The 27,362-nt window shown below is 46.0% G+C and overlaps 4 protein-coding genes across 7 annotated transcripts; 1 reads left to right on the top strand and 3 right to left on the bottom strand.

Annotated features, from left to right (window-relative positions):
• Nucleotides 1–103: 103 nt before the first annotated feature.
• On the top strand, nucleotides 104–5,376 carry c17h17orf75 (chromosome 17 C17orf75 homolog). 2 transcript variants are annotated; one of them, XM_047038133.1, is made up of 10 exons: nucleotides 104–339; nucleotides 796–870; nucleotides 1,218–1,343; nucleotides 1,519–1,647; nucleotides 1,771–1,831; nucleotides 1,917–2,030; nucleotides 2,485–2,549; nucleotides 2,739–2,878; nucleotides 3,268–3,371; nucleotides 3,522–5,376. In XM_047038133.1, the coding sequence occupies exons 1-10, from the start codon at nucleotides 200–202 to the stop codon at nucleotides 3,744–3,746; spliced, it is 1,179 nt and encodes a 392-aa protein (XP_046894089.1). In that variant the 5' UTR covers nucleotides 104–199; the 3' UTR covers nucleotides 3,747–5,376. The 2 variants fall into 2 exon arrangements, with proteins under 2 accessions (XP_046894089.1, XP_046894090.1); XM_047038134.1 differs by lacking the exon at nucleotides 796–870.
• Nucleotides 5,377–6,344: 968 nt separating this feature from the next.
• Nucleotides 6,345–8,823, bottom strand: LOC124479458 (uncharacterized protein DDB_G0287625). The gene is made up of 7 exons (XM_047038205.1): nucleotides 8,632–8,823; nucleotides 8,324–8,401; nucleotides 8,155–8,187; nucleotides 7,939–8,025; nucleotides 7,481–7,578; nucleotides 6,845–7,042; nucleotides 6,345–6,360 (listed from the first exon to the last, which is right to left on the bottom strand). The coding sequence occupies exons 1-7, from the start codon at nucleotides 8,686–8,688 to the stop codon at nucleotides 6,345–6,347; spliced, it is 567 nt and encodes a 188-aa protein (XP_046894161.1). The 5' UTR covers nucleotides 8,689–8,823.
• Nucleotides 8,824–10,069: 1,246 nt separating this feature from the next.
• rhot1a (ras homolog family member T1a) lies at nucleotides 10,070–23,395 on the bottom strand. Of its 3 annotated transcripts, none has more exons than XM_047037613.1 (20): nucleotides 22,961–23,395; nucleotides 21,774–21,832; nucleotides 21,402–21,483; nucleotides 21,235–21,278; nucleotides 21,100–21,153; nucleotides 20,717–20,769; nucleotides 20,032–20,140; nucleotides 18,468–18,569; nucleotides 18,254–18,352; nucleotides 17,871–17,979; nucleotides 17,585–17,705; nucleotides 17,372–17,456; nucleotides 17,089–17,234; nucleotides 16,724–16,824; nucleotides 16,476–16,606; nucleotides 16,103–16,186; nucleotides 15,703–15,825; nucleotides 15,385–15,587; nucleotides 14,090–14,212; nucleotides 10,070–10,453 (listed from the first exon to the last, which is right to left on the bottom strand). In XM_047037613.1, the coding sequence occupies exons 1-20, from the start codon at nucleotides 22,995–22,997 to the stop codon at nucleotides 10,336–10,338; spliced, it is 1,983 nt and encodes a 660-aa protein (XP_046893569.1). In that variant the 5' UTR covers nucleotides 22,998–23,395; the 3' UTR covers nucleotides 10,070–10,335. The 3 variants fall into 3 exon arrangements, 2 of the variants coding, with proteins under 2 accessions (XP_046893569.1, XP_046893568.1); XR_006957356.1 differs by having other exon boundaries at nucleotides 10,380–10,453; nucleotides 11,603–14,212; XM_047037612.1 differs by lacking the exon at nucleotides 14,090–14,212 and having other exon boundaries at nucleotides 22,961–23,394.
• Nucleotides 23,396–23,520: 125 nt separating this feature from the next.
• Nucleotides 23,521–27,250, bottom strand: adap2 (ArfGAP with dual PH domains 2). Its single transcript, XM_047037614.1, has 11 exons — nucleotides 26,972–27,250; nucleotides 26,693–26,817; nucleotides 26,506–26,597; nucleotides 26,086–26,174; nucleotides 25,758–25,870; nucleotides 25,413–25,562; nucleotides 24,943–25,026; nucleotides 24,606–24,668; nucleotides 24,443–24,520; nucleotides 24,103–24,331; nucleotides 23,521–23,988 (listed from the first exon to the last, which is right to left on the bottom strand). The coding sequence occupies exons 1-11, from the start codon at nucleotides 27,057–27,059 to the stop codon at nucleotides 23,966–23,968; spliced, it is 1,134 nt and encodes a 377-aa protein (XP_046893570.1). The 5' UTR covers nucleotides 27,060–27,250; the 3' UTR covers nucleotides 23,521–23,965.
• Between the last annotated feature and the right edge of the window lie 112 nt (nucleotides 27,251–27,362).

The following is a 27,362-nucleotide window of genomic DNA, read 5'->3' as shown; positions in this document are numbered from 1 at the left end:
GAAAGTCAGTGCGCATGGCCGACTCCAATCACTGATCTACTAAAGAGTGGATAAGAGTGTAATTCACTGCAACACCTCTTCGTAGTCTTTCCACAATCATTATGTGTGTATTATTTTTTCCGGTCTAAACCTGCGTCCTACAAATATCAAACGGCATTCCACAATATTTCTTGAAGCTAGCGTTACGTGTCAAAGAATAATGTTTACCTCTCAGACCTCCTCCTTTCAGGATTCAATTGACGTGGACGAAAAGGATGATTTTGACAATGAAGAGATAACAGGATATAATCAAAAACAACTGAACTGTTACTACACCATTTACCTTTACCAAGGCACCAGGTAATCAGATGCTCAGCAAACTAGGATTGCTAGGCCAATTTGCTATCAAGTTACATCGAGTTATCTTATAGGTTATGTTAGCATATTTCATCTGTGCAGCCTAGTAGCTTTTGGTCCAATATGTGCAAAGGTTATGCATGCACACGTCTTATTCAGAGCTAAAGGTATGTGTGTACATTTGTCTTCATAGACTCCCTATTGAATCGTTTTTTATAACTCCGATCAATTAAAAGACGGATGTGCAACAGTAGTACAAATGAGAATATTGTAATACATTGTCTGTTTTATTTGGCTTGCATGTTCAAATAATGCCAATAGTTCAAGTTGGCTGGTCTGTCAAGACACAAACATGCATTTACAACGTCCAAAATGTGACACAACCTCTGACCTGCACACAGTGCAGGCCATTTGTTTTCCAATGTCCACCAAGTCGTGAGTTAACTATCGATTGTCTAGATCTGAGGCAACTGGAGACAATGTGGCTTGGAGCCAGAGAAGAACAGAGTCCACTACCAGTCAGGAGGACTTTAGGTAACCAAAGGCTCTCGTCGCTGTAGTAATCGTACTTTTGTGGCTTTCAGTGTCGTGCTTTGGTGTATCCATCGGGCTGCTGGAATCCAATCAACGACAGAGCTGTGTCTTGTCTGCTTTTGGTGTAATGGCTGTACTGAGTCACAAAGTCTACCTACTTACCTCTTTTGGAGTTTATAATAAGAACAGTACACTCTGCGACTCAGAAAAGGAACTGGGAGACTTGCTCTCTCTGTATCTAGCCATGGTGTGGATGTGGCTTTTTACCATCGGCTGCCTTTCATCTCCACCTCATTGGCCATGGCAGCCCGCTAACTCATAGTAACTAACTCTTGCCCCTCCCACAGTCTGACACTAGTAGATAGCAGCTTGCCATCGGAGGCGGAGCCTGAGCTGCGATGCTACATCTCGCGGAGGCTGAGCAAAGGAGCCCTGCTGGGGGGCATGGGCAACATCGCCACTGTGGAGCTCAGGTAATACCCCACCCCCACCCCCCTCCACACACACAGTGGAGCTCAGGTGATGTCCTACTTGGGTCCGCATTCCAAATCAGTCCCTATATTCACTTTACAGTGCATATGATCCATGTGTAAGGATACTGAAGCCATGGATGTTCCTCTAATGATATGACCTGGTGCCCCTCCCCAGTGTTCCGGAGCAGGCTGTGGGCTGCTACTGCTGCCTCCTGGAGCAAGAGAGGTCCCCTGAACAGCCTGACGCTGACGGAAACGGCTATGTCGTGTGTCTCATGGGAGGGTCGGAGAAAGGCCTCAACCTATATCCTTCACAGGCTCATAGACATTGGTGGTTCTGTGGATTCAATACGTTTGACTGAAGACCAAAATACAACTGATGATGGAATCAATGGTCAGAGTCAATGCTTCCCTTAATGGCTCATACATTCAGACTGGAGCTGGACAAATACGTGCAAGGCCTACAGAGCAGCCTACAGACCCCAGAGGTACAGTAAACAGCAACACAATGCCAGTGCCCTATCTGTTTTTTGGTTGTGTTAGGTCGCTCATCTTCCCACCTCCTCTCTGCAGAATCTGGAGACAGAAGTGCGGCCTTACCTGAGCAGGTGGTACGAGGAGTCCGTCATGCACATGCACAGAGTGGTTCAGCTGGTCCAAGGAAGCATCAGCTTCCTGTTACATGCCGTGAGTCACCATTAGCCCCCTGTCGTAGCTCATGTAAGTGACCGTAAGATAACCCAAGATGAGTCATTGGAGTTCTGCTCCACTACTCTTGGAGCCCTCTTGTCACCCTGCATTTCTTTCCATACCCTTGCCGTTGATTCAACAAAACGAACTACAGTGCGGGTTGCCAAAACAAATGTGAACAAGGAAGTGAAAACAATAGTGGACAATCACATGATCGCATCTCAAAACATCTACTGGATTGTTTCCATCCGTCACAATGCAAAGGGTTCACCCAGTTTCAACACAGATCACTTCACCTCCTACCAAACTTGTTGTTGGTGTGTTTACACAGTGGACATGAGTGGAAAGGCATGAGGAAATGGTCCATGTCAAGGCTGAGGTGACACTTTACAACTGTATACAGCAGTGCCAGATTTGACATTGCTCACTGCACTATGCTATTTTATTACAGGCTCTGAGTCACACACCTGTGGACGTCATTAACACAGATGACAGGACCAAAGCTGATGTGGCCAGGTGAGTTACAGTACTCAACTCTAAAGCGGTTACTGTACTCTAACTCTATTATAGTATACCCCAACACTACACACTCAAAATACATATGTACTAAACTCCAACACCCTACGTCTAATTACACTCACAAGTGTAAGCACCTTGTCATAACAGCGCTGACGCCTGCAACCCTTTGCTGTGTCTTGTTGTCAGGTTCATCAAGGCCGCCAGTCTTCAGGGTTTAGTCCAGGAAGACAACACCACGGCCTCCCTGTGTAAAGCCATCTCAGAGGACCCACCCACCGACCTGACCATAGACTGCTCCACCAGCCCCCCCACACTCTCCAACACCGGTGGGTGGGACTGTCTGGCTACATTTACATTTAGTCATTTAGCAGACGCTCTTATCCAGAGCGACTTACAGTAAGTACAGGGACATACCCCCCGAGGCAAATAGGGTGAATGCCTTGCCCAAGTACACAACCTCATTTTGCGTGGCGGGGAATCGAACCGGCAACCTTCTGATTAATAGCCCGATTCCCTAACCGCTCAGCCATCTGACTCCCTGTGTGGTTAACCACAAACATACATTCATATGCCTGAGAAGTGCCTATCAACAGATGGGTAGTGCTGCCTCTCTGAAACACACACACACATGGCCCAACACAGGTGTGTAGTGTGACTTAAACGCCTCTCAAACACACGCCGTAGCAACGCGGTCTCGTCCTCTTTTTCCCCACAGTCAGTAACCGCTTCTGTGATGAATGGATCCAGGCTTTCCTGAACGCAGCAGAGCGCTGTAACCCCTTCCTCCTCCGACAGATCCTGGAGAACTTCAAACTCAAGGTGGGTAGAGAGATGCACGCTAGATAAGCACCATCACATACTTCCCACAGATCCTTCAACAGGGTCCTAAACAGGGTCTCAGTCCTATTGGCACCTGTCGTCTACATAGTCTTTAACCCACCATTCTCTGCCCCCCGATCCCACCTCCAGGCCATCCAGGACATGAACAGTCTGAAGCGGTTCATCCGGCAGGCTGAGATGAGTCACTACGCTCTGTTCCGCTGCTGCTTGTTCCTGCAGGGCTGTGGTAACGGGGACGTGCTGCTGCAGAACGCCCGAGCCGAGCACGCCGGCTTCCCCGAGGCCTGCAGCATCATCCGCGTGCTGGACGAGTTCCTCACTGAGCAGGCCCCGCAGGGCGCCCCCGCACGCTAGCGTCAATGCCACCCGCGTGTACTCCTCCCAGCCTGTAGGGCGGCGATGTCACGTGCATTAAGTTCCCTTCAGTCTGATGCCAACCTTAACCTCGAGAGTGCTTTTCATTGACTTGTCCTTGTGTAACTACCTATGGCACTTTCCACTGTCTCTATGAAGTTCTGCATGTATGCTTTCTCCTGTCAAGGTAAGGTAGCTGGTGTCATCCTGGTAAATGAGAATTTTTACCTTCAATGTCAACGAAAATGTCTAAAATCATGGACCAAGTAAGTTGTTGCTGGATTCAACAATAACTCTAAAAACTCAACACTCAAAACAGTTCTGCATCTACACAAGTAACCAGTAAATTATGATAAAATAAAGACTTTCACGGATGTAAATTAACACACTTAACTATAAATAATTTGTTTGCCTTATATTATTAAGTGTTTAGTTATTATTTGTGAGTATCTAGTTTACATATGGGTATTGTGCTGCAAGCTTGCTTTATTGTAGAACAACACAAATCACTTACAAACCTGCTAACATTTGAAATGAATTCATCAATTCACACTACATCTTGTACAAATATGGCTGCTACTGTGTATGAGTGATGCCTATTATATTTCATTTGTCATTTTAATCTATGTACGTTATACAATGTTCAAGTCAGTGTACCGGTATATAAAAATGCTTCAACCACTTACATGGAAAGTCTCCAGTGCAGCATAATATATCATGGATGTATGGGACAGAGCAGGAATTGTTCCCTCTCAAATTCAACCCTGTTAAATTCTTTAGATAAATGCAATGTTGGACTTCCCAAACTAACTCAATCCAATGTTACCAAATGTACTGGTGCAAAGAGAGAGATCCTTCTCCAGTTGACATTGGTCTTTGCAGATATTGTGTCGACACATGTTTTGCCTCATGCAAAGGATTGCATAGTTGAATGGGCTGTGTTCTGTCGCTAAGTAACACTCACTCCAGTACTATTGAGGTCAGTCTTGTGTATAATAAATATCATTGTGAAATAAAGACTGTTAATGTGAAATGGCATCAATTTTTCCCTGACTACCTCCTCTACTCTTATCAGGTGAGTTTGCCATGTTGGCCGGCATATTAGCCTACATAAGTCAGTAAGTAATTTTTATCTGAACGTGAACGAGGTGTTCGGTCTGTTTACATTTGCAGTAGACCATGCTGGGACTGTCCTGACAAACCTGTTATTGTGGATTTGAATGCCCTCCATTAATCTCTTCAATACAAAATGTATGATCTCTTCGGTTGCTTGTGTAATTAAAAGGTAATAATAATAATATGGTTCCGTGTTTGTGCTTTGTCTCTATTGAAATCCAATGCAACAAAATTCCCTTGATTCAGATCTGAGATGATAAAAATTGACATTGCTTCCATATAAAAAAAGCATAAGAGCTACACATGCCACAAATCAGAATTTAAGAGCACACGGTTGTTCGTCCAGCCCAGGCCAAAGATGGGGGGCCATAGAAGTGTTTTAGCGTGTGGGGCTCCACAGACCCTCCTCCCTCTGGCCTCACATAGCATTCCTCCCTGGTCCGCCAGGCCTTCCCCCACTGGGTCTACGGTCTACTCGCAGGCAGGCCATCATGTCCTCTAGATGTCCTATAGCCTGTGGCTCTTTCCCAGAGTGGGGCTCTGCAAAGAGAGAGAGAGAGATATGTTTTAGTATGTATTGTATACTACCCTGGTAAAACTGTAGGTAAAAGAGTAAGTGGATAGGGTACGCAAGGGCGAAATAGTTTAAGACAAAATCAACGTATTTATTACATATATATTAGGTGCAGTTGTCTGATACACTCAAGTTGAGTATCACAGAAGACTGGACAAAGAATACAAAAATGAAGGGCAGTTAAATAGTATCACAATATGGGAGGTTTTTACTAAATGTTAGGGGGTGACATCAACATTCATGGTGCTAGATAGCGTTTGTTTAGTCTTTAGATATTTGTTCCTAGAAATGGCCCTGACATTCCATGTTCTCATGAGCTAATATAGCAGGGTATTCAAACATTGTTTATTATATTCAGAGCATTACAAATAGTATAAAAGTAATAAAGTAATCATTAGTTGTGTTTAATTGATCAGTGGTTAAAGACCACTGACCTCTTCAGGGGCCCAATTGTGTGATGAAAAAAATACATATACATTGTAATTAATTAACTAATAAGCATTCTAAGAGATTACTTTTTTACATAATGTGAGTGGAATAGGTTTCGGAAGCGAAATAGAAAATAAATCTGGAGTGACTGAATCTAAGCAGTTGGGATTGAAGTAAACAGAAAAAACAACATTAAAAGAATCTACCTGATGTGTATTCAGACTTTTTCCTCAGTAAGGAATTTGGCACGTCATAGACACTCTCAGTAACCTCTGCTCTGTATGCTGAGGAGGGAAGCACAGATGCATGGATGGCTTTGCAAGTAGCCACCATGGCTTGTGACAGTTAAAACCTTCTGAATGTTTTTGTAAGAAATGTCTGTCATACTGGGTTTCTCACCTCGGCGCTCACTGGCCCGTCTGTTGTTGAGAGGCACATCATAGAGGCTTTCTCGCTGTGTCATGTCTGGTCTAGATTGGTTAATTTGATACGAAGCTGCAAAAGGAATACAATTCAACCGACTTATTAAAAACAACTGCATGAAGATTTTGACATCTCTACACAATAGTTTACTGGATAAAAATGCAACCTTCCACTTCTGTCAAGTGAGAGATCATAAAAGTAGAACTCACAATTTCTGGCAGGTAGAACATCATAGACTCCCTCCACCACCTCTGTTGTCTGTTCACAACTCCCCCTTGGCAGATCGAGCCTCCAGTGGTGGTTCCTTTCATCAGAAAATGAAATATGAGATGAGATGGTGTTCTGGTAAATGGCCTCCTCACAGCTGAGACCCTCAGAGGAGGACACTGACAGGCTCCAGTTTCCCTGGTCCTGGTGCTGGTGCTGGTCCTGATCTTGGCCCTGGTCCTGGTCCTGGTCTTGGTCTTGGTCTTGGTCTTGGTCTTGGTCTTGGTCTTGGTGCTGGTGCTGGTCCTGGTCCTGGTCCTGGTCCTGATCTTGGTCCTGGTCCTGGTGCTGGTCCTGGTCCCGGTCCCGGTCCCGGTCCCGGTCCCGGTCCCGGTCCCGGTCCCGGTGCCGGTGCCGGTCCTGGTCCTGGTCCTGGTCCTGGTCCTGGTCCTGGTCCTGGTCCTGGTCCTGGTCCTGGTCCTGGTCTTGACAGGAGAGTGGATGGGCAGAGACTGGAGAGTCATAGATGCAGTCACACTCCTCTTGCCTGAAACACAAAATGTTTTGGCAGAAGTTCAAAACAGATGCTCTTGAATAAACCAAATCCATAGCCATTTATGTTTGGAGCAGTTGAGGTAAGCAAGCTTAGTGAAATCGGCGAACTGGACACAGGTCACACTAATCATGTCAAACTATTATCCATGGTAGTTGTAACACATTGGAGTAACAAAAAACAGATTGGCAATATAAAATACGGGATATACAAACACAATAAGAGAAATAAATACATACAAAATAATGTCCATACACAGGGCTGGACATGGAGTAAAAACATGATACAATCATGGGGTAATATACACACATTACATTACCGCTCATTAGTTTTTATTTTATTTCTCCATGGGTATCAGTAAAGTACCTCTTCTACACAAATGTTGTCTGGTTCAGCATATAAGAGCAGATGGGGACTGAACAGTAATGTTACCATGAGCTGCCAGGGTCAGTGCCCCCTGGAGAGGTCAGGTGCATCGCCCTCCAGAGGTGACGGATCCACTCCGTCCTCAGAGCAGCCGTTTCTGCAGCCTGCAGACACACACGGTGTGGAAGGTCAAATGTGGAAAGTCACATTTAGTTTAAGTGTAGGTTTACAGTTTAGCTTCTGTGCTCACTACTCTTACACCAAACTTGAACCAAAACCCTACTCTAACCATAACCTAATATGTTAACGTTACATATACAAATTTAATCAAATTAATACAAATCTTGTCCCGAAATATAAATAATAAATTACTGTGAAACTGGTGTTTGTATTATTGGTTATTCTGTCCCAGTTAGTTCCGAGTGAAAGGCAACATCCTAAGAGAAAGCAGCCCCACAACCAGACAAACCCTGTGTTTGCTGTGAAGATGAACTGGAACCGGTGCGACCATGAGTGACACTCACCAGCACTTTCTTTCTCCCATTCGTCATGGTGATCTCAAACACAAAGTGCTTTGTCCCCTCCTTCTGGACCTCACGGACAGACTGCACCTGCCCCGACATGAAAGGCTTATCAATAATGTCAATAACAAATGTGAATGAAATCAAAATGCCAAAGTCAAGCACCAGCCTATGGATGGTTTTATTTCCTTTTGTGGAAGAAAGAGCTGTGGGACTCACAGTGTAGATGTAGTAGAGCCCTCTGAGGTGCATCTGTGAAGGATATGAAACCAAATCCTTAATTCACGAAGCAATCTCGTCTACTAAATGCAGCACAGGTCCAAAACCCTCAAACATTTACACTGGTTAAGCTGTTAGCCCTGTTCCAGAATCCCGGGGTCCTACTTACGGCACTTCCATCTTTTTTAGTGTAGAAGAATAGTGTTGTGTTCTGGAGCCTGAACCAGTATGTTGCCCACGTCAACTTCTAACACATGATAATAAAAAAAAGATTTTCAGCAGTGTACAGTATTAATGGGTCAACAATACTAAATTCTGCTCAATACCATCCGGTAAAAACATTTGTGTATATACTGCATGAAATCTCCAATGAAAAATCTTTATCCCAGATTATGTTTACTTTACAGTTGTACAGTTGTAATCGTAGTCACAGATAACAGTACCGATTCCAATAAACATGAACGTTAAATTTCTTACCAGAATATCTTTCCTCTTCTTTAAGAATCCTTCGTGAAGCAGATATTTCCCTGCCATTGATTTGGATTAGAACTAGACTAAATCCAAAACGTGTTGTTAGTTGTGGTTGAGTGCCTCTCTGAGAGTTGGCTTGACTTCCTCCTCTAAGCAGCAGAGAGCAGGGATGCATCACCATCCTCCACTCACTTCTCTATTCCATCACACATACAATCCTTTGTCTCCATTTACTCTATATAAACCCACTGAAAAACTACCAAGAATAGTGTCATTGTTGGACTGTAGTTCAACTAGTTATTGAATCCATGGCATTTCAAAAGAGTTTGTGTGTTTCTCCTAGGGGTACTTTAAAGGTGGAGGACTTACATTTACATTTAGTCATTTAGCAGACGCTCTTTTCCAGAGCGACTTACAGTAAGTACAGGGACATTCCCCCCGAGGCAAGTAGGGTGAAGTGCCTTGCCCAAGGACACAACGTCATTTGGCACGGCGGGGAATCAATCCGGTAACCTTCTGATTACTAGCCCGACTCCCTCACCGCTCAGCCATCTGACTTGATGAGAAATCAAACAAATACACACAAGCTTATTCATATACATACTCAGAGACACACTTTCAGATCACACAGTTCTTTATTGTAAATGTTGGAAAACTCAGTGCTGAGAATAAACAGTTCCATGGTTCAGGCTGGGAAAGGTGCACAGAATGGCTGTTAATAACAGAATCCTCTCTACAGGCTCGACAGTAGTGTCTAACTTCATAAAAATATAAGAGGCAAAAACTATCTCAAAAGCGGAAAATAAAAACCCAAGAAGCATAGGATTGACATTTATGGTGGAGACGGCTTTGATAATACTAGATACAAAAATACATGGAAAATACAAAGTCCCTTGCAGCTGCATGTGCTTCATGCGACGATGAGCAAACTGTTCAAACAGACACACAAAATAAGGTTAATAAATTAATACAGGTGAAATGTGCACAGAAACCCATGACTTCTTTGACGTTGAAAATGGCTTTGATGAACGACGACCCTGTTGTGCAGCCTGGGTGAGGAGCTGAACCCTTCATTCACTGTGGCAAGCTTTTGTTCTTAATGTGTTCTCGTCAGGTACTCCTAAGTAGTACCCTGGTAATATAATATATACATACATAACTATAAACAATGTTGTTCAGTCCCTTTTGAAGTGGGTTCTGAGTGCGGCTGCCCTCTGCTCTCTCTGGCCTGGATATGACCAGCTAGCTAATACTGACCTGAGAAAAAAAGCCGGGTTATGTGACTATGTCCTTAAAAAACAACCAGCAACTACTGCTAGTACTGTCTGACCAGGGAAAACCCCCATGACTAGACAAGAGCCAAAGATCCCAGATAGTCTGTGACCGATTTGACGGTAGTGAGCTGATGTCCCCCCCCCCCCCCCCCCCCCCCCCCCCCCCCCCCCCCCCCCCCCAAAAAAAAGGAAAAAAAAGAACCCCGGAAAAAACAGACATATAGTTGCAAAATGACACTCGGTTCAGTTTCAAATATATAAAATGCATCTATGATTTCTCTTGTTTGTTCTCTCCTTTGGAGAAGGGCTATGGTTCAGGTGGGCAGGACAATGGTTGGGCATTTTGTCATCCATGGAGGAAAGGGGGGGGGGGCAACAGGGCTTAGGGACCACGGGGTGGGAGGGCGGGATTAGTCGCTTCATGTCTGGCGGCTGATCATCGTTGTTTGAGGAGAGCTCTGTACATGGCAAAGCCCAGCACCGCACACACGGTGGCGCCCACGCTCGCCCTCAGCCAGAACGTAGAGCTCTTTAGGTCCACCTGAGCCATGTGTCTGAGAAAGAGACAGACAGAGAGACAGAGAGAAAAAAAACAGAAGGAGGAGGAAGCAGATCAGTATAAATCAAAACATGATTTTCAACAAATGGGTCTGTCGACAAAATGGCAAACCAAAGTCACAGTTTGCTGGGAACTTCCTTAAATGACCTCAGAAGAAACACACAGGAACTAAGAGAGGGTATTTCCTCTCCTGGTGAGAGGAGGTGATGATAGGAACGTGCTCTTTGGTTGGTCATTTGGCCCAGACTTGACAATGATAGGATCACAGAGAACAGAGGGGGCGAAGAGATAGATGGACCAGAGACAAGATGAACGGGGAGGGGTGATGAGGGCTGGGTTGTTAGGTTGCGTCCTTAAGGCGAAAGCAGAACTATTTTGGAAATGGACAAAAAAAATATATATAGAAACACAGAATAGGGTAGTGTTTGGTTTGTAAAAGTCCTCTATTTGATCATGTGGCTACTTCAGCTCAGACACAGGGCAGACAGAAATATCCTAACCACGACTGGAGAAGTATCTGAGCAAGAGGCTTAGAGAAAGCTTGGAAGAAACCTGCGAGATGTGAACTGCACATACAAAGAGTAAGTACATGTAAAGCTGAGGGGAAAAAATACTGGATTCACACACTAAAATGTAAATTCACTAGACTCTCACACACTCTCCAATTTGCGCACCAGTCCTCTTTACAAGCAGACTAGACTAGAACACACCACACAAGACCAGACCACATCAAACCAGAACACACCAGACCAGACCAGAACATACCAGACTAGAACATGTCACACCAAAGCAGACCAGACCAGACTTTCCACATCAGCGCAACAATAAAGCAAGCAAACTCAGCCATAGGCTATTGACAGAAACTTTTAACTTACTACCGATGTAATGTAAAGAATCGCAGGAAATAAATGCGACTATAAAATGACCATGAACTTGACTGTATGGACTCCCTGGAAATGTTCCTGGAAATATTCCCGGGCTTCACGTAAGACACACTTGTTCGACTAAAGCATAGCCACACTCTACTTACAAACAGCGGCCCGCTAAAGCCCAAGTACATCCTCATCCCCCCCCCCCACACACACACACACACACACACCCTTCATAGTCCTGTGGGGACTAACCCATCTGGCATGTGTGTTACCTGTGCAGGTGCACAGAGAGCTCCACAGAGAGCTGCATGTAGATGGACTCCTCTACGGCAGTGATGATGGGCTCCTCGTCAGCCAGGCAGGCCCCTGACGCTGCCCAACAACCTTGGACGGCACACACACACACACACACGCGATGCTTGCGCACACACACACACACGAACGAAGCACCTCCACTCAAAACGAAACCACACCACCACCCAACAATACCTGGGTGCAATGCACACGGTGACCCACTATCGTGTACGTACGACTTACAAAATGTTGCCTCCCTCCACCACGCACCGCAGTCAAGTCTGAACACTGGTGGGGCCTCATGGACAGAGTATTCTCTTTTTAACTTTTTTTGGAGAGAGACTTCTGAAACAGCCAACTCATTTCAAAACTAAAATTGTGTACTGTGGAGTGCTGTGCGTGGCCCCAACTGTCAGGCGGTTAGCCAAATGTATTTTAGTGACGTGCCATGACTGGCATGTTAACCCCCTCTTCTAAAAAGGTTCAAAGAACAACAAAAGAGTTAGTCCAGCATTGTCAGACACCAGTGTTAGAGTGGGCGTGCCAGGGTCCCTGCACACCTAGCCCCAAAGCCCTTTGTCAGCCTGGCCACTAACCAATATACAGTGCACACATCCAACACAGTCCTCTATTGTACACGCGCCATGCCGTGTCAGGCTTACAGCGGTGGGCCATTCAGACCCTGCACTGAGATACAATTAGCTGAATCCCACCACATACAGACCCGGCGGTTTTTACACCGTTTTGCTGCTTTTAATGGGCTACAACGTTTCTCCCTTAGGGGGCGATGTTGAGCTACGGATGAGGACAGAGCCCTTTGTACAGACAGAGGGTTAGGGACAGAGATGCAGGCAGGCAGGAAAACAGGCAGACAACGCATGCATGAGGGAACGGGGCGAGTTAGTAGAAGGTAAACACATGCAACAGGAAGAGAAAGAGGGGCAGCCAGACACGAGTGGATGAACACCTGTGGGGTGGAAGGACGAAAGACAAAACGAGACAGACAAAACACAGTAGCATGAAATGAACGGGGGATTTATACAGCGTCAATGTGTGATACTGATCATGGGAATGAGAAACCACAAAAAGGTTTTAGTCGAGCATTCAATGTGTCCTTCGTCAGTTTGAACCCACCAGACAACTTTGAACGTAGAACCAAATAATGGAGTCGTGTTTTTCGAGCTTGAGGAAACGGAGGCATTGGAGCTACAGTATACTGATTGAGCTCCAGAAAGAGAGTATTTGTTAGAAAGAACAAGACTAGTCCTGTGAAATATACTATTTTGAAAAGTTGTCCAACTGTGGGTACAGACTTCAGGTGCGCCAATCGTTTCACACTGAAAACACCACAGAAATCCAGTCAGGCAATCTACAGGCATCGAAACAGGCAAAGGAGGAAAAACTAAACATGCAAGCAGCCCACTTTTGATCTATGTTAGATATGCGTCTCCATTAGTAAAGACTAGGGCGTGACAGGCAGACTTCTGTAAGGCGTGATGGCAAACCGTCAAAGGAACCAACTAGAACACAAGCACCGGTCGCATTTCACCCTTGCCATGTAGATAATGCGGTCGTTAGCGCCGATTTAGCCTCCTACTTGCATATCCACCTCGCATGACAGGCGACACCACATTCAACAACGAGGCTGGTCTAAACCTCCAACTTGTGAGGTGCTCAACTTAACAGAACAAACCCATGCGGTTAGTCCAGAGTCTGAGTAGCGTTCCGTCACCGATATCGTCAGGGTCACGCTCGCGGCCAATGAACGACAGACGTCGGGCGGCAGACATGCACACACAGGGCGGGTCTTTAACAGGACGTGGGCGCGGGGCCCCGGGGTACCTCCCTGGTTAGGAGTGTGGGGGTTAGGCGGCGCAGCGTGGAGGCAGAGATCAGGGCGAGGCTCTGGGTCAGGGAGGGCTGGGTGGGCCTGGGGCACAGACCAGGAGACAAGGTCACAACTCCAACCACCACACAGGGCTGCCAAGCACACACGCGTTCCATCTAACGAAGCCTTATGTCATGTCATGAATCGCTTTTACGCGAAACACCGTTGGGTTCAGGGGGAACGTGAACCGGCGACCTTTGAGGCAACAGACAAGCGCTCTAACCACTGTGCTCCTTCCCGAAACCCTTCCCTTCCTCCCCCATCGTGTGGTCGCGATCCGCCTCGATAAAAAGACCCGATCCGGTGGTCGGACGGTAAGAGCTGGGCTCTCAGCCGTTCAGAGTTGCAGCCTAAACTCCCCAGCAGCGTCCCTGCTCTGGGGAGTGGATCCACAGACAGGCTGACCCCTGAAGAGACAACCGCTGACCCCTTCACCACTGTCAGACAGCTACCGTGAGCAGTCCCTGTCCCGACCAGAGAGGTGGCAGAGGGAGAGAGAGAGAGAGACGGAACAGGAAGAAGGAGGGAGGGGAGGGGCGGTCTAGGTTAAACCACTGTGGTGAAGAGAGACGAGGACCTGTTGAGAACCACGCGGTAGAGTTTGGCCTTGACTGCCTTCAGAAGCTGGGACCTGAGGATGTTGTGAGCGATGCAGAAGGTGCACCTGTTGCAGGAGCACATGCAGCGGAGGCGGGCGTAGCTGTGGAGAGACACACACGCGTATACATGCATTTACACACGGAGAAAGTGAGGGGTCCTCGCGACTGCTATTAGGCCGGGCGGCCCACCGTTTCCAAGGCAGCCTGTGTGATTACAAGCAACTACTTTGGGAGAGAACATTAGTCAAGCTTTTGAAAAGTTCGGCACTCATTGCTTTCTCCTACTAAACCAAAAAATCGGATCTTTTCTAAAAGAGGCTGTACATTTTCAGAGTTAATAAACACATTTTAGGAAAAAAGGGGGCGAACTCACAGAGGATTAAAGATGGGCAAAGAAAGAGAGGACGCAAAGGATTCCCCCTAAGCTCCACGGTGCTCTCACAACCCAGCCTTCAGATGTTTGGGATGCTCTATTCACAACACCCATCTTCCTGTAAGCCCGGGCGGCTGAGTCACGCTACTCTGATTCGGCGACGACGGATCACGCTAGCAACCACTACTGAACGGACTCGCGGCGGCAGACTGTTCACAGACTGTCCACGTCTCATTAGCTGTTCGTCTGAGGCGCATCTAGAAGACAGCTGAACCTGCAGCTTTCGCTCCAAGGGGGACTATTTACAGGGAGACTGACTCCCTGTAATCCCTTTAAGACTGAACATGCAAGGGTTTTAGTGACTGGAGTCCATCACCTTTGAGGTGGGATGTAAAGGTGAACTTCAGGTAACCGTCATTAATCTCCACTAATGTCCAATATCCTAATTAGCAATCCTGGCTTAGTAGCCCAGTCAATATCGCCGTAAGCAGCTGACTGTGGGGCTTTTCCACAAGCCATCCCCTACAGTGGATTTTGCTTTGTTTGTTTGGTTCATTCATTCATTCTGCCTTTTGAACCAAGGCTAGAGGGTCTGAACCAAAAGCCCGAGGGAGCCAAGCTGCAGCATGGTCTACAGCACACCGCCTGCATATCGCAGCTGAGCCTTTGAAGAACGCTAAAGAGACGCTAGGAAAGAATGGGGTGGGGGGGGGGGGGGGGGGGGGGGTGGTGGTGGGGGGGGGGGGGGGGGTAACACACATCCTGAGGGGGGGGGGGAGACATCCTGTGCAGGGGCCAGGGGACATGGAGGGATGATGGAGGGGAGGGGTGAGAAGGGGGCACAGTCGGAGAGGGTGGGAGCAGGTGTGTGTGTGTGTGTGTGTGTGTGTGTGTACTCACGGGTACATGGCCATGGTGGTGAGTTTGGTGTATATGTCTCTGCCGGGTGCCTCCGCCGTGTTGCAGGTGAAGGGCTGAGGGGGGTGGAGCTTGTGCTTGCGGCAGAACTCCAGCGGCGTCAGGATGTGATGCTGGCGGGCCTCGTGCAGGTCCGACTTGGCCGCGATCATCATGCACGGCGTCTTGCTGTCCATGAAGTATTGCTGCGGGGCGAAGGTCGACAGTGAGTTGCGGAGAAACGCCGTTCTTCGAAACCATTCAATTGAGCCATTTCGTGAGAGTTAGACCAACGCGAAAGGCGCCCGGCGGCGCTCGTACCTTGTAGACTTTGGCGCAGTACTCGAACGAGCGGGGGTTGTTGACGTCGTACACCAAGCACACGACGTCACACGCCAGGTCTGTCTCGGAGAGGAAGTCAAAATCGGGCATGACCTCGTGGAGCTAGGATGGAGGAGGGGGGGAGAGAGAGATAGAGAGTGCCGGAGAGTGATAGAGAGATTGAGCGCAGGAAAGAGAGAGAGCGCAGGAAAGAGAGAGAGCGCAGGAGAGAGAGAGAGCGCAGGAGAGAGAGCGAGAGAGCGAGAGAGCGAGAGAGAGAGAGTGTGCAGGAGACAGAGAAAGAGCAGATGTCAGGATTGAAACCAGTCTAATATTGATACCCTGCAACAACACAGCGGAGCTTCTAGAAGTGTAATCCCCGAGAGGAGGATTGACTCACCAGCAGGTACTTCTCCTGGCCGTAGACGTAGGTGGTGCTGATGGCGTAGAGTGACTTGTGGTCCTCGCGGACCTTCCTCTGTTTCTGCGGAGAGGGACGGACGTACACGGTCAGGGCCTGCCGTCTGACAGTTCAGAATCCCCTACCGTCTCAAAACAAAATGGCTGCCATATGTGACCGTAAGCTGTTTGTGAGTGACTAAGCGAGTGAAAAAAAACTGACTGACTGACTGAAATGAGAGTGAGTGAGTGACTAAGTGAGTTACTGACTGACTGACTGACTGACTGACTGACTGACTGACTGAAAAAAAGAAAGAGTGACAGAGAACGAGAGACAAACGAGACTCTGCTCTCCGGCGGTGTGGAGGCCCCACCTGCAGGTTCCGGCCCAGGAAGGCCTGCAGGAAGGCACTTTTCCCGCTGCCCCGGCCTCCCAGGATGTTGCAGCGGAACACGCTGCGCTGGGTCTGCTTCTTCTGCAGGTCGATGCGCTTGTTACGAGTCACTGGGAAGGGGGGAGCAGACGGTCGCATGTGTGAGGACAGGGGGGGGATGACACGCGCACACTGCGGCGGGACAGGGAGTTCAACACACACACACACACAGAGCCTATGGGTTTTACCTGTGATGGCTGCAGCCTGAGACTCCTGTTCGCAGATGATGGAGTAGCCCAGGTAGCCCATGTACTCCAGACACCTCTGTACGTCCAGGTAGGTCGTTAGCCTGGCGGGGGAGACAGACAGACGGCAAGCCAACTGTGGATGTGTGTGTACGTAGGTGTGGTTGTGTGTGTATATACGTGTGTTGGATGCACCCCCCCAAAGGCTCATTCAGTGCCAATAAAAAACCCTGGTGTGTGTGTGTGGCAATACGCATTTGTGTGGATGTTTGTGTGTACATGTGTAGGTACGTGTGTGCATGTAAGTGTATGCGAGTGCACGCATGTGTGGACGTGTGTATGAGGGGGTGCGTGAGGCTGGAACTCACGTCCACTGGGAGAGGTATCCCTGGTAGGTAATCCAGCCCTGCTCGTTGGTACTAACTGTGTTGTTGACGTCAGGGCCCCAGGGCATGTAGGGGAAGATCTTAAACAAGTCTTTCACCTCGTCTGGAGACAGGGCACAGTCTCTGTCCTGGAGTTAGACACACACAAACACACACACACACACACACACACACACACACACACACAGAGAGACAGTTATCTATCATGAAGAAGGCCCTATTAGAGGTAGAGGTAGGGATCAAAAAGGCAATTTCCCGGACTCACTTTATCATGCTTGTCGAAGACACTCTGGAGGAAAAGGTATGCATTGTGGTTTAGCTCTGTGGTGCAGTCCGGAGGGATTTTCATTCTGGAAAAAGTCCGGAACACAACACAGGAATAACTCCATGAGAACAGACAAAAATCGTCCTTCCTCAATGCTTTAAAGTCATTGTTTGTTTGGAAGTGTTGTGGAGTGTTCGGGACGTGCGCCCTCACAGGGGGAAGAGGTACTCCTGGGTGAGCTCCAGGTCGTCGTCGTAGCCGAACCTCCGCAGCACCGTCCAGGTGGTCTCGTGGCGGCCCCTCTGGATAAAGAGCGTGTGCAGGAACAGGAACCCTGGTCCAACGGAAGCCATGAGCTTAGAGGCTGAGGCGGACCGAGTCGGTTTGCGTGTGTGTCAACATGAGAGCGAGAGAGAGCGAGAGAGAGATAGAGAAAGAGAGAGAAAGAGAGAGAGACGGACAGAGAGGCACGGGGGGATGTGAGCCGTTGCCGCCTCACCTTTGAGGGTGAGCCCGTTGTCCTTCACGCCGTCCGTCATGTTCTTCCTCACCACGTTCTTCACGTCCTCCAAGGCCTGGGGCGCCAGCGGTGTGTTGAAGCACGTCCTCTGGGACACGACACCACACACACACAAGGTGTTACGCGCACAGAAACGCATGCAAGTGTTGATCTCTTCGTTTGGCTCTCACGACATCAAAGACTAGCCGACTGACTGCACTGCCGCCGGTACTAAATAAAGCGACATCTTCCAGTAATAACTTGAATCACAAAGCTAGTCAGGTTCTACAGGCTGTATGTGTTGGAGTTGGCAGTCAGCAGGTTTCCTGCAGAAATGAAATGGAGCAAGCAGTCAAATCAACCAAACAGGAGACGGCACGTACCTGGAAGAAGTTGAGTTCGTTGTCGTTGAGGATGCCGTCGTTGTCGAGGTCCGACACTTTGAAGATGCGAGTGAGAGCCTTGATGCAAGACGGCTTCATCTGTCCCCAAACGCAAAATACAGGAAGTCAGGGGAAGAAGGACTACATCTCAGACCGTTGATGGTTCATGTTGCCCGTGGGGGTATTCTGGTCCCGCTGCCTGGGCAGGGCTCACCTCCTTCTCCTCTGGGCAGTACAGGGGTCCAGTAGGGTGGAGCACGGCCTTCTGGGCGTAATAGAAGAGCTCAGAAATGTTCTTCAGGTTTTTAGCAGAACACTGAGGAGCGAAAAAATGATATTATCACTAAAACATGGACATCTTACTGCCAACAACAACAGGAAAGGCACTATTCCATAGAGAGGCAGGCAAAGTTAGTTGTTTGTTTAACTTCTGACTAGGCTGTGAGAGTTTTAACAGAAGAGATTATCAGGAGAGGGATGTTGCGATACCCTAACCCTACAATGAGGCTTTTATGAGTCAACCAGCTATCAGGGTTGTGGACTTTGGTCACAGTGGTGGCGATACTATCTTAATCTTATTATCTTAATAACTTCCTTAAAACACACAATGTCAGGTACAGTAGTCTAATAAGTGACATGGATACAACTAGCGACAAAACGACATGCTGCTCTGCGGCTCTTAAGTGACAGAAGGTTTCCCACTGACTGACATGAGACAGCTCGACTCAGAGGAGGACAGTATTCTAGACCAACGACTCTTGCAAGAACAGACGAGGAACAAACTGCCAGGCAGTTTGATGTCTCTGTCACACACAGCCTGACTCGATTCTGTATGAATCTGGCGCTTAATGGCACGTTGCCGCTGAGTGTGTGTGTGTGTGTGAGAGAGTGAGTGAGTGTGTGTGTGTGTGTGTGTGTGAGAGAGTGAGTGAGTGAGTGTGTGTGTGTGTGTGTGTGCTCCCTCACACGTCCACCAGTCTTCCTCTCCTCCTTTTAGCCTGTAAAGTAATCCAGGCAGGGAGAGCATGACTGGGCTGTCACATGAGCCCCTGTGGGAAACAGTCTAACATCCTCCATGACACCAGTGTGCCTCTGCACAAGCTGGGTTCAGCAGGGCATTCGCTCATTACAAGTAATTGAATTCGAACTGCAGTCAGGAGTTGGCTGAAACGTTAGGAGCTGCTAGTGGTCTATTACGTCCAGAAGGCAGCGGCGGAGCTAGCAGTTTCAGTACAAAGATGCATCCATCAATGGGATTTTCTATGGTACTGAATCAATATCACATTCAGGACAGAATAACAGCTCTTAAAGTTCTATTTGAAAGGGTTTTGGGTTACAGGGACAACAGTTGAGGACACACTGTTTTGTTGTGAGTGGAGTTCTGGATGAGGTACATCGAGAGTACTGTAGGACGGCTACAACACTGTTAATGAGTAAACAGGGATAGATAGAACAGGAACGCGTGTTCCCTCTCCAAGGCCAGACTTACCAGCCTATGGGCCCCGCCCGTAAAAAATGACCATCTGCTCTGATGTCATTTTGTTTAGTCGTTTGTTCAGAATCGTGATCTCTATTTTATAGAATCGTGTAACTCTAATACATAGCCTGCGTATGTATCATTTTGTTCTATTTAAAGTCATGTACTGTATAGAAGGTAAGGCCGGAAAATGGCTCAAGCCCAGGGGCCCCCACCGCCCTGAGTCCTGCCCTGGCCCTCTCCAAACACCATTGTTGTGGGTCCAAACTAGGAGGAGGTAGGCGCAGCTGGTATCCCTTACCTCTACGCAGGTCTCTATGTCGGAGTACTGGTTCATGATGGGCAGAATGGTCTCCATACTGCTGTGCTCCACCAGGTCCGACTTGTTCCCCACCAGGATCAGAGGAACCCTGCAACGAAAGCACAGTAGCATCTTAGGCTAACTTAGCTAGCTGCGGTAAGAACACTGTACAGCCCCTTTAGGAGAGCGATCAGTCAACCGTGTTCTGATGGAGCATCACAAGTCCCTGACCACTGGTCATCGGAGCAGACCTGGTCAGCTGCTCTACTCATCCTGGGTCAAGTCAGGTCTCAAACTTCTCAAAATATCACCACACCTACTGACATTCATAATTTCTATTAAATCAATACCAGGAGAAGGCAAAGAGGAAAATAGAAAATAATGCTCACTCCATCTTGCCAAAACAACACTTTTACACCGTTGACACACAAAGGGGGTATATAGATGTGGGCCTTGGCTTTCCAGTGACTTCAGAAACCAACACCCCGACACAGCAGGATTGGTGTCAAAGTCACAACTTCTAGCAAGTGGAACACTTCGGAATCCAAGACCGGCTGCCAGAGTTAAAGAGGTCAGTTGCTGCCCCAGCTGCAGTACACAAGCAGGTTCATGGAAAGATATGGGGCTTTGCAAGACCCACAGCCCTCACTGTGTGAATTTGGCCCCTGACCGAACGCGCACGCACCTGCTATCCTTGTCCGTCCTGTCATTTATCAGGGGAATCCAATGGCTTGTCACCTAGGAGACAGAACACAGAACACACTGCATCATAGGTCCAGCACAGACACGCTCTTTGATTCAATATGGCAGGCAGGCTGATGGTCAGACTGCAGTTGCTAAATCAAGACGTCCATCAATCAACATTTATGATCTACTCAGATATTGAGAGACAGACAAAGAGAGAGAAAGAAAGAGAGAGAGACAGAGACAGACAGACAAAGAGAGAGAGAGAGACAGAGAGAGAGAGAGAGAGAGAGAGAGAGAGAGAGAGAGAGAGAGAGAGAGAGAGAGAGAGAGAACATCAAGTGAGAAATGTGCAGAGAAATTGACAGCTGAAGCCAAACAGACCTTCTCGATGGACTTCTTGTTGTTGACAGAATACACTATGCAGATAACGTTTGCCTGTGAAGAGGAAGCGAACTGTTACTCTCAGCGGAGGCCACTATTTTATCCGTAACAGGGTTTCAGTGACGCCAGACCAACCTTAGAGATTTCCTGATACAGCTGTTCGTCAGACTGCTCTGCTTCTGAGGATGGAAGAAGAGTCAAAACAGCAGCAGACGGTTACCAATCCATTTTATTTTTGATACCATGGTCCTTATTCTTGGACCCTTAAAAGCTCACTGCACTGAATGGGTGGTTTGAATTACCTGAGTAGTCCACTATGTGTGTGGGGACTCTCTCCGGGGTGACGTCCGCAGGGATTGTGATCTCCTCGGCTCGAAGGGGAACCTGTCACGCAGAAACAGCAAGGGGAGCTCAAACAACTAGGCATTCAAGGGGGGAACCATATCCCGCTAAGCCTATTCCATAGGGTGAAAGGAAAATCTGTGTTTGGATGTCAATATTCCATCTTTTCTTTTTAGACACTATTGTGATTACTCATTTATTGAGCACAGTTTATACGAGAGGTTACTGAGCCCGAGTGTTCTTTGACCGCGTTGGGAAGAAACCCAATGACAACTTCAAAAGCATTAGTACTGAAGTGGCAGACATGTGTGATGTGTTGTACGGTTTCTTACCTCATCAGGGAACTCCTCACTGACCAATGACATGATCAGGGACGTCTTCCCCACTTTAGCTGTGGAGACAAGAGACAAAGCCTAAAGACACCTCAATGACTACGATACTATTGACCTTAACCATCACCTTGACAGTTAATGCTGTTATGTGATGCGTGACATGGAATAATAGATAGGGACAGCTGGCATTTGTAGTGTCTTGCGGCAGGTAGGTGAATAGGTTTCATTCCTTGGCCAAAGCCTAGTATGCAAGGAGAGGGAGGAGGGCCAGAGTGGCTGTTGTCACAGCAACAACAGTTGTGTTAATAAATGCTATCTAATGAAAGAGGAGACCTACATGGAAGCGTGCAGCTTCTCTCCTGACAAAAAAATAGACTGAAAAAAACTGAAGACCATGACTATGAAATGTATGCACATACAACCTAACCATAATATCAGTAATTATAGAGGTCAGAAGTAAATTATTCTTTTTATAGCCTTCTTAGAAAGGACTCACAAACACAGGCATGTGCACGTAGGGTTTTGGCTGCACTCAACAGAGCTGTCAACGCCAAAAAGAATGTGGCTATGTAGGCCAACCTGCATCTCACCATCCTGCTATAAAAATAGTCCTGATGATAAACTGAGTGTGTCAGACAGAAAGCAAACAGGAAAATTGGACGAGTTCAACCCATAACTGTTATCTGACATTTGTCTTTTACACATTTCCTACAATCAGAGGAGTGTCACTCCAATAACTTGGATTGTAGGTGGAACATATGAGCTGCATTTTGAGCAAGGTCACCAGAGACAGAAAACCTACCGACAAAAATGTCTACATTGTGATTTTCAGTATCTTACGAAAAGCGCAGAAACTAATGTGCTAAGTATGAAAATGTCAATTCTCCTGCAAAACATTGAGCAGAAAAATGCTTTTTACACTGTCAAGTCAGGTATAATGAACATCCCTAATTTTCTGCCGATTACGAGCACCGGTTGCAAACGACAGTCCACTAGTTTAGCTAGAGAATGATATAAATACGCAAATTCAATGTTGTATTAGCTCGATTAATGAAATAAATAGTCCATCCAGCTTACTAATGCAGCATAATGCTAGCAAGCAAGTTAGCATTACCTAATGATGTCAAGTAGCGTTAGTTAATCATAAACCCCAAAAGCAGGCTGGCAAGATAAAATAGGGTACTTACGCTCCCCGACGAGTAATATCCTTACGTCCTTTCTCATCTTTGCAACTGCTTATTTATTCACAAATCAAAGTCTTTCATAAATATCATTTGCTATTTCAGGTGCCGTCCGACACAGCAATCTTTTATGTAGCTAATGCAATGTCAGGCCTGCACAGTGCACCTCGCACTATCAACTGTCGGCGGCTCTTTGTAGGACAAAACGGACGGAAGGTTTTTTCTCAAGATTCTTATGGAGCTTGGTTATCCTTTCAACAATTTTAGTTTCCCTCCCAACAGTGATACAGTCAACAGTCACTTAATTTACACAATTCCCTGAAGTTAAGTTAATTCCTCTCGTTTCGGTACTTTCATGACATTTCGCTGTAGATGCTTTCAACGCACACCTCCTCCGGCTGACCTCCAGTATCCGGCAACTACGGCAGGCCGTAACTGTCAAACGTAGCCAGGCAGAAATAAACAAAACGCAATTTATTGCCGCCTAGAGCCATTTGTTAAAAACAACAACATAAAAATGGTCAATGCTGTAAATAAAATACACAACTTGGATGTCAACAAATACATTTTGATTAGATTATTTTTGTACTTTATTTTGTATCTAAAATTAGTTAATGAGTAATACAGTGATCAGCCAAACTGCTTTTCATAGGTGGTGATTTGATTTGTTAAATTTCTGAAATTTGCTGATTAAAATATGTAACATTAAGCTGTGGTATAGCAATGTATTTCCTGCACAGTATGTGCACAGTATGTTGTTTACCACCACAGTGACCTACGTATCATGCTGTTATAGTTACTATAGAACAGTCTCAACAGTTCTACAATCCTCAGAGCTGCATTTGGTTTCAGCTCAACTGTAAGTTGTGGTGATTCAATGGTGGATACTAACACCAGCATTTGATCATGTAACCAAAAGTACAATAATCCAGTTGTTCCATGGGATAGATAAGTGTATCTGGTTTGAGGTGGCTCAGCATTGGCAGTAGTATTTTCTTGTACATCTCTTCGTCATCCTTTCAGGTTGGCTTCAGCTGAAACAAGATCCATTTACTTAGAAAATAGCATTACTTGCCATTTATTGTTTAGTTAATGAATCCACTAATACATTTGACTTTGTGTGAGCTGAGCTGTGTGCTGGCTCTTACTGGTGTAGTCCTGAGGTTGCATGGGTTTCGCCATCACTAGCTTTAAGGCTTCCACCCACTCTTTCTGCTCCTCCTTCCGCTCACACAGGAAGGCAAACTGACGTTCTTTGGTCTCCATAACAATTCCATACTTCCACTTGTTCCCTCTGGCCCCCTTTGGAAGACTCTCCTTTACAGAAAAGCCGCGGCTCTCTGTGCCAATGAACACTGCCTTCTGCTCGGTGGCATCCTGGACACACACATACGCACAATCTGTTTTTATATACCATCGGTGTGTATAGAATTTGGTCTGTGAATAACCGCTTGAACTGATAAGAATAAGGATAACTGATTCTACTACCAGTTGGCCTTTAAAGTAGAGGAGCTTTCTTTCCTGGGCATCCAAGATGAACCATCTCTTCTTGAATTGCTCCAATTGCTATCCGAACATTCATATCTCAACACATACTGAATTGGTAACAAATGGTAATATTTTATGTGTGTGACATTAGAGAAATTCCAACCGTAGGGCCTGTCTTCTCCATGTATCCTTCTTTAAGGTAGTTTCTGGTAATCCTGGGAACCAACTGTCAACATGCAGGCAATTTAAAGAAACAAAGAACTACAGTCTTTATTTTGAATTACATTGTTGTCAATGGCTAAATTTGGGTCAAGAGACTACATTTTGCACAGCTCTTATTTGCATGAACAGACCAGTAGATTGGGAAAGCCTTTGGCATAAAAATGCCAAAGGCTAAATGCATTGCACCTTTGAAGAAGTAGTTGATACAGTCTATTTCAGATAGATGTACAGTGTACAGTAGACAGTGTTGTGAAGAATTCAAATGAAAGAGCACTTACTTCTTTGTCACTTCCTGTGGGATAGGCAGTTTTTAGGTAGGCAAAGCGAGCAGCTCGAATGGCATTGAACCAAGTGACAATCTCCTGCAGGGAAGAATGATCAAATAGTTTTGCACTTGTATATTCCTGTTAAACAACCCTGTGTTTTATCCAATGTACACCAATGTGTATTTTTGCAACAGGTATTTTATATATTTGTATTCAATGTTTTGTATATTTGTATGTGTGCTTTGTATTTTGCATACTGTGTATTTTGTATTGGTGACCTGTTTTTATGTTTATTTCGTTTTTTAATTTCTTGTTTTAATCTTGGCTGCTGGAACGGCACAATTTACCCTTGAGGATGTATAAAGTACCAACTACTACTACTAGAAGAGGTTTCCGTAACAATATGTTGGTATGCCCTTGTTGTACCACCTGTGTAGCATAGAGTAAATCCCTAAACTAGATACATTTAAGATCGGACCCACCTCACCACTCTCATGGTAGACATAAAGGTTTCTGGTGTGGGTGTCCACCAGGTAGCTGATTTGTAGTCCATTGGCATGACCAATCTTGTCAGGTTGGAAGGTGACATTCAGATCTTTTATGTGGATACATGCTTTGGGTTTTTTGGACTCCTGGTGATAGAACAAAATAATGCACAGATGTCCAGTCAGAAAAAAACGTTTTAATTACATAAGTTTAAAGTTCCATTTAGTTGTTTGGATGGACGCAAAGATAAACAAGCGGATGCTTCATTATGAAGTCTTCACCACACTTGGACTCACCACACCCATCTCTTGAGTGTGAAAAGGAAGATAAAGCTGACTTACATCCTCCTTGTTATGGTAAGTCAAGGTGAATTCTGCCTGTGACAAGATAAACTTCCTCTTCAGATACTGTCCATTCACCTTCCCCTTCTTCAACAGCATTCCCTCATAGAAACCTGGAATGAAACCAATAACATGCACTGCATATTGTAGTCTTTCCTGTATGTTTGGTTTTTCCAGTAGCTGCACCTAGAAAAATCTAGTTGCACCTAGAAGTTGGAAGTATGTCAATAGTTAAAATATTTGGCAAAATGCAAAGTAGTGCGCAAAAATGTAGGTGTAAGAGGTGTAATGTCTTTTGATGTGACTTGACATAGAGACACTTCTTCACCTGTGGTATATCCCAGAGGTGGATACTTTAGCACTCCGGCAAACTCCATCCTTTCATACTTAGCTCGAATCCACTGCTCCCTCAAGACACTGGAAAAGTGTTAATTGATATGAGATCCCCTTATATTGTTCCAGGCATGACATGCCTGCAGAGCTTCAAGGCATTGTGAATAAACGTATAACATAGGCCATTTTAAAATCAGAACATCTGGGGCAAAACACTTCTGAGAGCCAATATGTTACTGATACAATTACACTACATTTTAATCATTGCTTAACTTCTGTATTTTCAAGAACAATAAGACTGTTTGCTTCCCCTTTCTACATGGGAGTGTCAAATCAGCAAGACATTACTTCTCAAAAACGCATACTTTATCTTTCTCAGCCAATGGTGCCAGTGTAAGCTCCAGGGAATACTTACGCACAATCATCTTTCTGGGGCCGGTAGTAGTACACCGGGACTGCTTTCTCATACTCGACCTTAGCAATGGCATTTCCATTGGATTTCATGAACTTCAGTTACACCCCAATAAACAAATACAAATACATTAGAATGACATGAGGAAAAGTCCAACAAATTACAGCAAAATAACTGTATTGGTCTATACCTTGACCAAATCATCTTCCCAAAAGTCGAGAATTATAGATTTGATGCGACCGGAGAGGTTCCGGTGGACACCAGAGCATTGTAGACACACAAACACTCCCAGTTTGCACGATGCCCATTCTGGCTCTGTTGAATGTTTAGAACAGCTTATTTAACTTCATGTTTAGATTGACCCGCATCCTTATACATATGGATATACATACATACAATAATTGCTGGTTGTTAGATTGAAGTAATTCAACTATCAACTGGTTATCGATTATCTTCCACACGCACTCACCAGGCGCACCACAGTCTGCGCAATGATTGTTGTCCGGCAGTTTCACTAATTCCTGTAAAATCTTTTTGTTTATTTCCTGTCTATCCATTATCTTGCGATGAAAGATGCAACGTGTGGTATTGGAAATCCTAGGTGCATACTACACTCCACGATCTAATTTGAAGCAGTTAGTTAACTAGAATTTGTGTACGACTGTATGCCAATCAACTCTTAACGTCTTTCTCTTTTAACCTAATACCCCGGGGTTTATACCTCCCACGGCTGAACACTACAAAAACATGGCGCAACGTTGAGGCATTTGTATTTATGGTGCACCAGTTTGGTCATAGCAATGTCAGACAACCTTAAGGCAAAAAGTTATTAATGTAAAAGCAAAAAATAGTACATCAAA

Source organism: Hypomesus transpacificus, chromosome 17, assembly GCF_021917145.1.
Source record: "Hypomesus transpacificus isolate Combined female chromosome 17, fHypTra1, whole genome shotgun sequence".
Classification (NCBI taxonomy): Eukaryota; Metazoa; Chordata; class Actinopteri; order Osmeriformes; family Osmeridae; genus Hypomesus; species Hypomesus transpacificus.
Note: the sequence above shows the minus strand (reverse complement) of the source record. Positions and strands in the feature narration are given on the sequence as shown.

Bases quoted from the DNA above. Each gene is read 5' to 3' on its own strand.
- c17h17orf75 (XM_047038133.1), top strand. From the start codon at position 200: ATGTTTACCTCTCAGACCTCCTCCTTTCAGGATTCAATTGACGTGGAC. The intron at 871-1,217 runs GTAACCAAAGGC...CCCCTCCCACAG, and splicing joins ACCAGTCAGGAGGACTTTAG to TCTGACACTAGTAGATAGCA. The intron at 2,879-3,267 runs GTGGGTGGGACT...TTTTCCCCACAG, and splicing joins CCCCACACTCTCCAACACCG to TCAGTAACCGCTTCTGTGAT.
- LOC124479458 (XM_047038205.1), bottom strand. From the start codon at position 8,688: ATGGCAGGGAAATATCTGCTTCACGAAGGATTCTTAAAGAAGAGGAAA. The intron at 7,579-7,938 runs GTGAGTGTCACT...GTGTGTCTGCAG, and splicing joins ATGGGAGAAAGAAAGTGCTG to GCTGCAGAAACGGCTGCTCT. The intron at 7,043-7,480 runs GTAACATTACTG...TTTGTGTTTCAG, and splicing joins ACTGACCCTGGCAGCTCATG to GCAAGAGGAGTGTGACTGCA.
- rhot1a (XM_047037613.1), bottom strand. From the start codon at position 22,997: ATGAGAAAGGACGTAAGGATATTACTCGTCGGGGAGC. The intron at 17,235-17,371 runs GTGAGTCCGGGA...GTCTAACTCCAG, and splicing joins TCTTCGACAAGCATGATAAA to GACAGAGACTGTGCCCTGTC. The intron at 16,825-17,088 runs GTGAGTTCCAGC...CTCCCCCGCCAG, and splicing joins GGATACCTCTCCCAGTGGAC to GCTAACGACCTACCTGGACG.
- adap2 (XM_047037614.1), bottom strand. From the start codon at position 27,059: ATGGATAGACAGGAAATAAACAAAAAGATTTTACAGGAATTAGTGAAA. The intron at 26,175-26,505 runs GTAAGTATTCCC...ACACTTTTCCAG, and splicing joins CCCCAGAAAGATGATTGTGC to TGTCTTGAGGGAGCAGTGGA. The intron at 25,563-25,757 runs GTAAGTCAGCTT...TTCTATCACCAG, and splicing joins CTTACCATAACAAGGAGGAT to GAGTCCAAAAAACCCAAAGC.